Raw genomic sequence first — 13,579 nt, forward strand, 5'->3', positions numbered from 1 at the left:
GCTTAAACATGCAGAAATGTTTGGGCTGTATTAGTAGGCCTACTTCACTGTGTTTAATAAAAATAGCCTTTGTGTTTAAAGTAGCACATAAATATTCTTATAAATCTTTAACTCATTCTATTTAATCATTTACAACAAACAAAAAACTGAGTTAATAAACAGTCCATGAGTCTTTTGTGAGAGTTCCAATGAAATTGATTTAATTGCACCATGTGATATAATAATTATGTCATGTGATATAATAATTGACATGTTTTTCTTTGGAAAAGAAACTGACCCTGACCTCTTACATAAACATGTCCTGAGGGACAGCAGTGTCATTGTGACACTCGGTGTTATTTTAGTAACTGTGTTTTATTTCAGTGTTATTTTGGTAAATCAAGTTAAACTCAATTAAAATGAGAAATGTTGCCTTGGCCATAGCTGACATAAACCAAGTTATAAAAGAAATATTTTAGATTTTATTTCAAATAATGTCTTTTTAAAGCTGCTGTATAGTTAACTACAATAACCCTATATCTATAATTGTACTCTTTGATCAGATTATCATAGTTTAAAAAATGCAACGATAGCCTGTTTTAATGATGGATTTTTATAGTTGAAGATTGAAAGAACAAATGTAAAACAATACAATCTAGACATAAAAGTCTAAAGTAGAAATAAATTATGAGTTTTCAACACAGTTTTCATGTGATCACCGTTTAACAACAAAACAAAAGCTGAGATCTGTTTCAATCAAAATTAAACCCATGGGACATAAAAGTAGTTAAACAATAATACAAAGAAAGTCATAGAAATGCAGTCATGGGTAAAATACTTCACTTGTGAAAGTCTACTTTCCCTGTTTAATAATTTACCGCATTTGTACTGCAAATTTGCATGAAGATTTTCCCAACAAGGAAATTACTTGAAAGAATGTTTTCTGCTCTCTGAAGTCCGGTTCATCATCTCCAGCCCTCACGAGTATCCAGAGCTGATAAAAGAGCATCTTCTAGCCATTCTGAGAGAAAACGGCTGCTTTGTTATTGGTGAATCTCAGGATTTTACAAGACTAATCAAGAACAGTGAGTGTACAGTATATGTTTTAAAGCTAAAGTGTTAAAAACTGTGGTTTAATAATTGACATTTGAAACACTGCAAAAAATAGTGCAACAATTTTCACTCAGAAATTGCTAGTAAATGTTACAAATAATTACAAATAAATAGCAAGTAATAAAAGTAATGAAATTTTGAAAACTAAAATAGTATTTTCTTCTAAAACGTACTCCAGTAATACTTATATACAAAAAACAGTGCATGAGTTTATCAAAAGATTTTTCACTAAATGTTTTTTTAAGATTATTGTTTTTAACTTGAATGTCAACTCTATTGTTTTGCAGATGAGTGCATCCAAACTTCAGGAAAAGTAATTCTGCTCAGATTCCCTAGACACAATTAATGTCTATTTCAAACTGGATAATTCTTTGAATAAAACCGTCAGACTTTGTATTCAAATTTTAATTAAGAATATGTTAAATATGAGTATAGTTACATTCAGCACTGGCCTGTCTGTCTGTCTGTGTCTCGGCTGCAGAAGGGAGGTGAGAATCGGACACTCTCTGAATAAGAAGGAGGAAGAGTTCGTAATCAAAAGGAGAGAAACGGTTTTTCAAAGTCTGCAGAAACTCAACATACCCTGCAGTCAGGTAAAACATCCATTTCATATTTGTGACCCTGAAGCACAAAAGCAGTCTTAAGTCACTGGGGTATATTTGTAGCAATAGCCAACAATACATTGTATGGGTCAAAATTATAGATTTTTCTTTGATACCAAAAATCATTAGGATATTAAATAAAGATCATGATCCATGAAGATATTTTGTAAATTTCCAACGGTAAATATATCAAAACTTCAGTTTTGATTAGTAACATGCATTGCTAAGAACTTCATTTGGACAACTTTAAAGATGATTTTCTCAATATTTAGATTTTTTTGCACCCTCAGATTCCAGATTTTCAAATAGTTGTATCTCAGCCAAATATTGTCCTATCCTAACAAACCATACATCAATGGAAAGCTTATTTATTCAGCTTTCAGATGACCTATAAATCTCAATTTTGGAAAATTGACACTTATGACTGGTTTTGTGGTCCAGGGTCACATATGTGCTTGCTATTCCTTCTTGAAATTACCAAATGGTCTTGTTGCTGATAATAAAATATTTGAAAAATCAGTTTCAGGATGCGGTGCCACACATAGCATTACTGGGTTCTGGAGGAGGACAAAGAGCCATGGTGGGTTTGCTGGGATCCCTGGTTCAGCTTGATAAAGCGGGTCTTCTGGACTGCATCCTTTATCTGAGCGGAGTCTCTGGATCCACCTGGTACGAACCCTGAGAAACAACAAACACACAGAGATTCAATTGAGTTGAATGTCAAAAATGAGAGCAGTATGTGCTTCTCTGAAGGTGCATGGCCTCCTTATACCAAGAACCAGACTGGTCCACCAAACTAGAGACCGTGAAAGACAGAATCGTCGAGAGAATCAAAGGTCCACAAGTCAGCTTGACAGACGCAATGGCCAAACTGAAGAAATATTACTACGGGAAAGACTTCTTCAGCTTGACTGACCTCTGGGCAGCGGTCGTCGTCACAGCATATGTGAAAGAGGTCTGTAAATATTCATACTACAACCCTTATGCACACTTTAAAAAGTGGTATATTTTCAATAGATTGTTGATCATTCGATGCCAAGGGAAGTGAAACACATAATATAGGATGGTAAACAATGCTATATCATTCCTCTGATACAAACTACTGCAAGTCTGCAAGTCTGAGACCACATTGAAAATCTGGCCAATCTGAATTATTTGAGGCAAGACGGACAAAAGCAGCTTCAAGGAAGACAAACATTTTAAAGGATAATGTACCGCTTAATAATACACAGACTTTCATCAAATAAATAATTATGTGGATATGACATATTGGTTAGAGTTGAAACTTTTCATATCTTACATGTTATGGGAAAATCCAACAACAACTTTCCAGATCGACGAACACACACTCACAGATCAGTGGGACCATAAAAACCCGTTTCCCATCTACACAGTGATCGACAAGCAATGCAAACAGAGCATCAAGGAGAAAGGTCTGTGTTGGTGTGTGTGTCTGAAACACATAGTGTTATTGTGCTTGTGTCTGCTGTTATATTGAGGTGTTTTCTGTCTGCAGACCCCTGGTTTGAGATCAGTCCACATGAAGCTGGTTATTCCCTCACTGGAGCGTTTGTGGAAACCTGCAACTTTGGCAGCCAGTTTGACAACGGCTCAAAGAAAAAACACCAGCCTGAAATGGACATGCTGTACCTGCAAGGTAACATATGGAAGCCAGTTTCTGCCACTGAACAAAAATAAAAATGTAGCCTAATTGCGACTACTGCAATTGGGAGTTATAAAGTCAGAATTGCGTGATAAAAAAAAGTCTAAATTGTAAGAAAACATATTTTTTTCCTTAGAATTGGACTTTATAAATAGCAACTATGAGTTTATACCTCAAAGGCATAGATCTGCTTTTGACATTGGTGGGACATAACGGCAGATACCCCCCACCCCCCACCCCTCCGCGCACCCAACCACTAAGTAATTTTCGCATTTATGACTCACCGCAGTTTCAAGTAATAAAGTCTTTATTAATAGGTAGCCAACATATTCATAATTTTTCATATTCAATATTTTAATATAATTTTTCATATTCATTTTTTTTTCATGTTAGTAGGCCTATGTTTGACAATAATTACACTATTTAGATTTTGTGATCCAACAGCATACAACAGCATCAGCCTGCCGAGTGTCTTAATCATGCATCACTTTATTTTGATATTAATCCAACTGGATCGATGATGATTCTGATAGGAAACTCTACTGTTGCTGTATTAACGAATACAACTTTCACGCGTTTCTGATTGACAGATAAACCGCACGCTCCTATCTCAGTGTTGTTTTTTATTTTGTGTATATTTCAGCTAGCAGTTTGCTTTGTACAGTTTAACAACTGCATTCAGTTTAACAACATTAAGTTTAATTCTGTCTGCTGCGACTCAGTCAGGACACGTGTTCCAAATCCTGCAGCGCCACTTACATAGTTTAGCCTACCATAAAATCACATTATATTTGTCCCAAATATTTGCTGAAGTACACAATGACTTCATCCTAGACTGGGAGATTCTTTCAGCACGACTTTGTCTTTCTGTCAGTAGGCTATGCTTTGAGCTAATGACAGCCATAGATCGCGCTTTCTCTTTCCTTTGCTCTGTTTTGTCAAACACCGTACTTCAAACTCATCGACGCAACTTTGTTAATTCCTGAAGTAAACTTTTGTGTTAACTCTCTTGAACTGCTGTCTTGAACTCGGTGCAACCTGTGAGTTGTTCTAAACGCGGCGCTTCTTGTCCGTGTGCGACTTACACCGCCCATGTATTAAACTGTGTCCTTTAAAAGCGCGCAGTTTTCTAACGTTTTTACTTTAACTTCTTAGGTAATATGGTATGTCATATTTCAGATTTGTCTGAATTACATCTCAATTTTGAGAAAAGAAATCAGCAGTGTTGGGGAAAGTTACTTTTAAAAGTAATGCATTACAATATTGCCTTACTCCATAAAAAAGTAACTAATTACGGTACGTAGTTAGTTTTTTATGGAAAGTAATGCGTTACGTTACTTTTGCGTTACTTTTGAAATCTGGACAGAGCTTGCTTGTTTGTTTTTAAAATAAAAAAGTTCTATTTTTGGCAAATATAAAAGCCTTTTCACACCAAACTTGAAATTAATAAGCCTCAGGCTGAAGGAAATGTAAATTTACGTCCGTACAGTAGAATGCAGAAGAAGAAATTTCAACACACTTCAGCAATAAAAAAAACACACAAATGTTTGTCTAGAGTAATTTTTGCTTATTAGTACGGTGGATCTGGATCATCGAAGGTCAGAAGCAAAGACATTGGTTAATAGAATGGGATTAAATACATAAAGGATATTTGTGTTGTTTAACATTTAATTATTGCAGGTTTGCGTCATATTCTGAGTTGCATTTTTAAAATTCATTCTGAGGAATACTGAATCTGTGTTTTTTTTGTGTGAGTGAGATGAATTAATGCATATTCATATTTATTTTAGAACTACAGTAACATCTTCTGATTTCTCTCAACATGGGGGCAGGAGAGCTGTCAATCAATAAATTGGAAAAAAAAAGTAACTTGCGTTACTTATTTGAAAAAGTAACTCCGATATTCTCTTGTAAATGAAAGAGTAATGAGTTACTTTACTAGTTACTTGAAAAAAGTAATCTGATTACCTCCAACACTGGAAATCAGAACTGCGAAAAAAGTCAAAACTTCAGTTTATATCTTGAAATTCTGAGAAAATAAGTCCGTAATTGCGAGAAAAATATTCAGAATTGCGAGTTTATATCCCTCAATTCTGACTCTGACTCAATTCTGAAAATCGCAATTGCAAGTTTATCATGCAATTATGGAAGAGGATTAGGGCCAAGCAATAATAAAAAAATAAAACCATCTCAAGATTAAAGTTGTTAAATTTCAAGAAACAAATCGAGATAAAATATTGAGATTAAATTCATTAAATTTCGAGAATAAAGTCGTTATGTTTCCAGAAAAAAACTCATAATATTTCGAGAAAAAAAAGTCGAAATAAAATGTTGAGAATAAACTCATTAAAGTACGAGAAAAAAGTCATTAAATTTCGAGAAAAAAATTGTTAGTGGAGAAAAAACACGCTCGTGTCATGTTCATTTCATCTCGTTGGACAGCGTTATTCAGCGTCTGCAGCGGAGAGGCTTGGAGAGTAATGCACTGAGTAGCGTATAATACGATCGACCGAGTTCGAGTCCGTCTTTTCCCAAACTCGCTTTTCTTCCTTTTCTCATCACATATCACATCGGAAAAGTGAAAATCAGTTGCTTAACGAGTGTTTAATAATAATGTATTAATTATAGGTTCAGTGTTACTACAGTAAATCCATTGTAAATATTAATTTGTGGACTGAAACGTATTCTAACTGCATTGTTGTCACACAGTGTTTCTCCTGTTTTCTGCGTCAGTGCTGTTGAGAATGGCAGCGCTGTTTCATCTGCCTTTAAAACGTGTTTAAATCATCGCAGAGTCTGTGGTTTGTATCGGAGAGCTCTGCTCCAAACTCGAACACTTCTCACAGCGCTGTTTAGTGGTCACCTGATCTAGACCTGTCAGTGAGTAAAAGCATTTGTTCTGAGCTGGCGCTCCGCTGTGTTTAGGCAGAGCTAATAATGATCTGTGCAGTGCGCTTTACACAAGTAGTGCTGTACCGCGCTAAAGAAATGACCGCGCATATGAGTTATCAAATTGTTGTCACTCACGTTTTACTGATACATCTGGCCTAAAATTTAGTGCTGTCACCTTGTGTTGACATTGTGAAACGGCATGATTTGTAAATTATGATTGGCGGGCCACATATAGGCTAATACACTACAATTTACACTAAGTGAAAATAGCCATTCTATTTATGTTATGTAAAAGAAGCAGATCTTTGCAATAAGTGTAAATAGTAGCTAATTAGATGCTATTTATACTTATAAATAGTGACAGATACTATTTGCACCTCAGTATTGTTGTACATTAACAGGATGCAATAATAACATTGATTTTAATAACAATGATATTATTTATTAAAATTATTAAACAGATGCTGCCTTGGGACAACAAAGCACTCCCTATAGCCTGCCTATCCCTAATTAATACATTATTATTAAACACTCGTTAAGCAACTGATTTCCACTTTTCCGATGTGATATGTGATGAGAAAAGGAAGAAAAGCGAGTTTGGCAAAAGACGGACTTGAACTCGGTCGATCGTATCATACGCTACTCAGTGCATTTGCTCGCCAAGTCTCCCCGCTGCAGACGCTGAATAATGCTGTCCAACGAGATGAAATAAACATGACACGAGTGTGTTTGGGACAACAAAGCACTCCCTATAGCCTGCCTATCCCTAATTAATACATTATTATTAAACACTCGTTAAGCAACTGATTTCCACTTTTCCGATGTGATATGTGATGAGAAAAGGAAGAAAAGCGAGTTTGGGAAAAGACGGACTCGAACTCGGTCGATCGTATTATACGCTACTCAGTGCATTTGCTCGCCAAGTCTCCCCGCTGCAGACGCTGAATAATGCTGTCCAACGAGATGAAATAAACATGACACGAGTGTGTTTTTTCTTGACATTTAACGAGTTTTTTTCTCGAAATTGAATGAGTTTATTCTCAGCATTTTATTTTGACTTTTTTCTCTCAATTTAACTACTTTTTTCCTGAAACATAACAACTTTATTCTCGAAATTTAATGAGTTTAATCTCAACATTTTATCTAGACTTTTTTTCTTGAAATTGAACGATTTTTTTCTCGAAATTTAACGACTTTAATCTCGAGATGGTTTTATTTTTTATTTTTGCTTGGCCCTAATCCTCTTCCGTATGCAATTGAGGTAAATTGTGAAAGCCAGAATTTTGAGAAAAAAGTCACAAATTACCTTTTTAATTTCACTTTTTTAATTCAGTGGCGAAAACGAACTTCCATAAAAACAAAGTTATAGGAGATATTATTAATATTTAGCTATAATATCAACGGACACTTAACATTGAACTACGTGTGTCAAAATTAAAATATAAATAATATATTACACTTACAAATGCTAAAAATCATTTAAAGCAGTTTTAACAGCACAGTGAGTAAAACTGAACATAAAACTTCCCATTACACAGTGATTTAAAGGAGATATCATTAATGCTGAACAATTTAAAGGCTCAGATGACAATTTCATGCATTAGACTGTTATATTACATGTTTCATTTAAAAATGATGTGTTTTTGTATAATTTATTGTAAGCACATTTAAACATAAATGTGTTTTCTGCAGCTCTGTGTGGCAGTGCTTTAGCTGATGGAAAGGAGATTAAGAAATTTCTCTTGGAAAAAATAAAAGGTACAGCTGCATTTGAAGATTTGGTTCTACCTAAGTTGACAGTCATTTTCACTATCACATGAACTATGATTGTATTTCATTCCCTCCCCCAGAGTTCTTTAAACATTTATTACCTACAATACAAACAGAAATGTTTGAGGAAATGAGGAAAGGTAAAGCATTTCTGCTTTTGTTTATTGATATGTTTTATGTTTTGTGTCTACTTACATTACTAACATTAAAATAAATGATGAATAAATAATGTAACAAATGTATTCCAGCACCTTTTTGTAAAGTGTTACTGAATAGATGATGAGAAATGGCTTTTGGACAAAGTGTGCAGTGTGTTCATGTTTGTTTTCTTCAAAAGACCCAAAAGCTCCACCTGTAGAAAAGTGTTTCCAGGTGCTCATGGATCTCATGGACATGAATCTCTCTGTTTTAAATGTCAAAGATCCTTCTGCTCTTGATCAATCCATCAGAACAACACTGAACAGTAAGAGTGTGTTAGAATTTATATATATAAAAATATATATATTTTTTTTATTTTAGAGTCTAGAGTCTACTTACTGCAGTGAATATTTTTTTCATAGTTCAGTTTCTGAATAGACAATCAAAAAATGTTATTTAACATTAACAACCGTAATTGTCCAAAAACAACAACAACAACAACAACAACAAAAAACCATCTACTGAACACAGTGAGCATAATTTGATGCCAGTTAAATTAAGCCTGCGAGAGACAGATGTACAAACTCTTCAGTGGGTTGTAATGTTCTAGATTATCATATATATATATATATTTATTTATTTATTATTATTTTATTATTTTTGTTTTGTTTTGTCAACTGAGTGACATTATCAATGTCAAGTGATTTTGTCTGCTGAATGGCAAAAAAAAAACACTTTTAATTGGAGATCAATACTTTTGAAAACACTATTTGAAATAAAAAGGTGGTGTTTCACATACCTGTATTTAAAATGTATCAAGGTCTCTTGGCTTTTCAGCAACAGTAAAACATGAAAAACAAACTAATTGATGAAACTGCAAAACTGTGTAAAGTAACATTCAAAAACATCTGTTTTTGGTCAAAAACTAATGAACACAAAATACACAAACTACATGTTGCCAGATAACAAGAACTCAATCATGTACATGTTTCCATCTTTTACAGAGCTCGGTGGAGGCAAACATCAGCTGATTTTTCCTATAGAAAAACTGAATCTCGCTGATAAACAAGCTGCAAAACGATATATGAAGCAACACACTGAAGATGTGTGTAATAATTTGAGTCATTGGTTCCGTTTCTGGCCTTTCAGTAGGTTGAACTATCTTTACAATGTATTTGATTTGTATAATGTACTTCACTTTTGATTTTCTAACCAGATTAATGTGTGAACTGAGAAGTGTTTTACTCTAAGATTCAATAAAGCTTCCAAAACAGACTAAAATAATACTAAAGAAACATCCAAAAACCTTTTTCATTTCCAAAGAACGTACTCGGTTACTAACGTAACCTCGGTTCCCTGAGATGCAGGAACAAGTACTGCGTCTTGCTAGAGGCATATGGGAAAAAGCCTTTTTTCTCCTGAACTGAAGCCTTTTTTTCATTCACGCAGTGAAACTGTACGGCCATTGGTTCGTGCAGTGTATTAAAAACGAACCAATGGCTAGGCAGCGGAGCTGCATGAGCCTATGGCGACGAAGCCCGCCAAAGCCTGCCAAAGCCTGCCAAAGCCTGCCAAAGCCTGCCAGAATGGGCGGGGCATCTGGCTATATAAGCAGGTGTTCGCCACAGGATTCTCAGGTTACTTCGACTGAAGCGACGACTGAGTCTTGCAGGTACATAGCACGGCTAGCAACGCAGTACTCATTCCCGTATCTCAGGGAACCGAGTACGTTTCCTTTCGATACTACACTCGTACTGCGTCTTGCTAGATGCATATGGGAACACAGTACAATCACGCCGTGCTAATGTAGTGGAATGACTAAAAGTATCAAACTTCCATAAGCAACCAATGCCCATACAACAACAACCCAAGGCTAAGACGGGCTGGTTAATCGTTCCAGAGTACTCCTGTAACTTAGACACCCAGGGGTCAAGAGCTAACAGGTGAAACAATGCCAGAAAACTTGAGCGTGATACGGCCAAGGGCTCTCTGCCAGATCTGTTTACGCAGCGCATGTCACTTCAGGCGGAAAGGACCCTGGCCTGCAAGGCCGGAACTTCCAGGTTATAAAACCTTGCGAATGTGGATGGCGAGGCCCAGCCGGCTGCTTCACAAATATCTGCAATGGACACACCACTGGACCGTGCCCAAGACGAGGTGATGCCTCTAGTCGAGTGGGCCCGTACTCCAATGGGGCATTGAAGGCCCAAAGAAGAGTATGCTAGCGAGATGGAGTCTACTATCCATCTAGAGAGTCTTTGCTTCATGACCGGAAGCCCTTTGGTGCGGTTACCGAAGCTGACAAAGAGTTGTTCCGACCGCCTATACTTTTCATGAGGGTGTGATTCAGGTGTCTGAGATCGAGGATGGGCTGGAGGCCACCATCTTTTTTGGGTACGAGGAAGTAACGGCTGTAGAAGTCTGACTCGCTCTGGGCTGGAGGAACCATTTCCACAGCTCCTTTTGTCAGCAGATTCATCACCTCTGAGCGCAGGACGTGAGCGTCCTTGCTCTGCACTGAGGTGGGGACCACGCCGCTGAAGCACCGGGGTCTTCGAGCGAATTGGAGTGAATATCCTCATTTTATTATCCCCATAACCCATCTCGACACTCCGGGGATGGCCTGCCAGGCATGGCGAGGGGTTGAATTAACTCGGGTGACTGGCCACACGGGGGCAGAACACTTGTGAGTAATGGAAGAGGAAGTTTGCTCTCTTTTTGAAAATGTTTGTGTTTTATTTTTCCCGCTATAACAGCGGCTGAATGCTTGGGCGCATAAACGGACCCGTTGTTTGCACAAAACACATTTCCCTCTGTACCCGGAGTTGAACGGGGTGTCAAGAGGTCTAAGAGAGGCTGCTTGAGGGGCAGTCCAGCCGTAGCGAGATCTGACCCCGTCCTCTTCCTGTCTCGCAGATCAGGCGCCGGGTCCAACGCAATCTTGGGTCGGGGGTCCCTGGCTCTTAGGAAGAGGGTAGCGTTTGGCCGAGCGAGAGCGTCCCCACGTCTGCTGCTCCTTAGCGGGCTGAACGGCGGAGGCGGCAAGTGCGGGCTTCCCGGGCTGCTGAGTCGGCGCAGACTTAGGGCGAGCAGAGGCAGCAGTGGAGCTGGAGCGCTTAGGCAGGAAATGTCGCATAGCTTGGGACGATTTCTGTGCCTCTGTGAAGCGCTCGGCAAATCCTTGGACCGCCGTGCTGAAGAGACCTTTGGGAGAAACCGGAGCATCGAGGAAGAGGATCATATCCGCGTCCTTGATCTCTGTTAGCGTCAGCCACAAATGGCGCTCGAGCACCACAAGGCTGGCCATCGATCTCCCGATCGCCTGAGCGGTGGGCTTGGTGGCCATTCATAGTGAATAATAAACTGACTTATTTCATGTTGTGATCCCTCAGATAAAACAGCACTTTCCAATCTTAATAAAAGTGAGACGAGAGACTATGAAGATGCCGGACTGTTGCTGAACTCTCCTTTCTTCTCAGTGCTGAGAAAAGAAAGAAACACTGACCTCATCATTTCCCTGGATTTCAGCAAAAGCGATCCTTTCACGGTTTTATACACACATATAGCACATGCTACAATAAAAAAAAGTTTACTCTCTGTCATGGCTTTACAAACCTGTCTGACTTTCTTTGTACAGTAGAAAACAACAGGAGATTTTTTTTTAAACAATCGTGCTGCTTTTTTACTCATGACATTCATCATGACCACCCTAACCTTAAAGAACATCGACAGATAATTACAAATACTGTGTATCATTTAAACAGATAAAAACAACAATAAAACCATTTAAACAAAAGTGATTATGATTTCATTTTAACCATATATCTATGAGCATCCACTAGCATTCCCATTCATCTCAAGCTGATGCTTTCAGTGAACATCAACTTTAATTTCAACTGAAATCTGTAGCCAATAAATGAATGCTTTGCTGCTTTTTCACTGCAGACAGTGAAGCAAACTGCTGAGATGTGCAAGAAACTAAAGATCCCTTTCCCTGAAGTCAACATTCCCAGTGAAGACCTGGAGAAACCAAAGGACTTCTATGTGTTCAAAGGCCAAAACGCTCCGACTGTGATTCACATCCCTCTCTTTAATGTGGTCAACTGTGGAGGCAAGTTAAGATTGTCTAGTTGAATAAAAATGGAACATCATCTATGTTCTGATGTAAGTGTATTACTGTTTCTTCAGATGATATTAAGACCTGGAGGAAAAAATATCACACCTTTCAAGATTCTTACAGTGCTGAAAAGATTACTGATCTTATGGAGGTCGCTGGAAAAAACATCTCAAACAACAGAGAGAAACTGAAGGAGCAGATTGCTGCGGCCGTTGGGAAAAAAGCACACAACTAATGAGAATCTGAAGAGCGCACAATGTTCTGAAATGAAGAGGCAAAGTCATTACTGTTTGTTTTAATGTTTTTCTTTTTTTACGTAAAATGATGTTCCAGTTATAGTTAATGTTGACACATTTTTTTTTCAGATTAAATACTTAAACATTACTTACATCTAGGAAACAACAACTATGTAACTAATGTTCTGTTTATTAAAACAAAGTATATTTCTCATCAAGTTAGTGCTTTTTACGCATGTGTACATTTATACCAGTAATTAATAATTATAAGAACCCATGCATATTTTATTTGTGAACTGATGTTCAGCTGTTCTTTTTAATAGTCAACTTATTTTAGGACCATCAGTCACAATTCCTTTACTACACAATGCTGATTTGAAAAGTGACATCAAAGTGAGTTGCTTTCAGTTAGTCTTCTCATTAAAGGCAGGGTACATTTCTAGTCTATTACCACCCACTGCCACTTATACCACCAACGGAAATAAGCGCAGTTAGAATAGCTAAATATGTGGGAGAGCGTTGCTATTGAGTGACTATATTGTATTGCAATAGGTAGCACTTGTTAATGTTAATGTTGAATCAAGACTAGTCAGCACATAATTTATAATTGAAATGGTTTAATAACAGTATTCCGTTATGGTTACACTTGAATTGGTTACAAAAATAGAAGAAGGATGGTAAAACATAAACAGTTAATGGTACCCAGCATATATGTAAAATGTTACCTGACTTAAAAGAGAGAGAGGGAGAAAAAGAGGGAGAGAAGCCAGAGCCCCAAGAAGAGAGCACCAGCAAAGAAAAGAGGCAGCAAAGGGAAAGAGACAGAGCAACAGTTACAATCTTTTATCCCTTCCTTGACAATGTGACTAAAAACCAAATGTGAGACATTCAAACTGACTAATCAGCAGATTACAGCTGCACCCACTGTGCAAAAGGTGCGACAATTAGTAGACGCCCATTGTATACACATCTTGGCCTACAGGCCTTGATCACTATCAGCACCCCTGTGCCTTCAGGAATGCCAAATGGCCCTTTTGTTACCCAAGATAGGTTTGGGACAGGAAAGCAG

At 37.5% G+C, this 13,579-nt stretch overlaps 1 protein-coding gene across 1 annotated transcript; it reads left to right on the forward strand.

The window, feature by feature from the left end:
• The first annotated feature begins 945 nt into the window (after positions 1–945).
• On the forward strand, positions 946–12,641 carry LOC107701853 (cytosolic phospholipase A2 gamma-like). Its single transcript, XM_016503992.1, has 14 exons — positions 946–1,064; positions 1,380–1,405; positions 1,574–1,685; positions 2,221–2,363; positions 2,448–2,649; positions 3,028–3,127; positions 3,211–3,351; positions 7,942–8,007; positions 8,100–8,159; positions 8,357–8,482; positions 9,162–9,305; positions 11,550–11,704; positions 12,103–12,268; positions 12,346–12,641. Exons 2-14 carry the CDS (start codon positions 1,380–1,382, stop codon positions 12,507–12,509), a joined length of 1,605 nt encoding a protein of 534 aa, XP_016359478.1. The 5' UTR covers positions 946–1,064; the 3' UTR covers positions 12,510–12,641.
• The last annotated feature ends 938 nt before the right edge of the window (positions 12,642–13,579 follow it).

The sequence above is a fragment of the Sinocyclocheilus anshuiensis genome, unplaced genomic scaffold (assembly GCF_001515605.1).
Source record: "Sinocyclocheilus anshuiensis isolate Anshui unplaced genomic scaffold, SAMN03320099.WGS_v1.1 scaffold298, whole genome shotgun sequence".
Taxonomy (NCBI): domain Eukaryota; kingdom Metazoa; phylum Chordata; class Actinopteri; order Cypriniformes; family Cyprinidae; genus Sinocyclocheilus; species Sinocyclocheilus anshuiensis.

What these genes read in the sequence shown, in the direction of transcription:
- LOC107701853 (XM_016503992.1), top strand. Translation starts at nt 1,380, where the DNA reads ATGAGTGCATCCAAACTTCAGGAAAA. An exon ending in CATCAGAACAACACTGAACA is followed by an intron (nt 8,483 to 9,161) that starts GTAAGAGTGTGT and finishes CATCTTTTACAG; the next exon opens with AGCTCGGTGGAGGCAAACAT. An exon ending in TAATGTGGTCAACTGTGGAG is followed by an intron (nt 12,269 to 12,345) that starts GCAAGTTAAGAT and finishes CTGTTTCTTCAG; the next exon opens with ATGATATTAAGACCTGGAGG.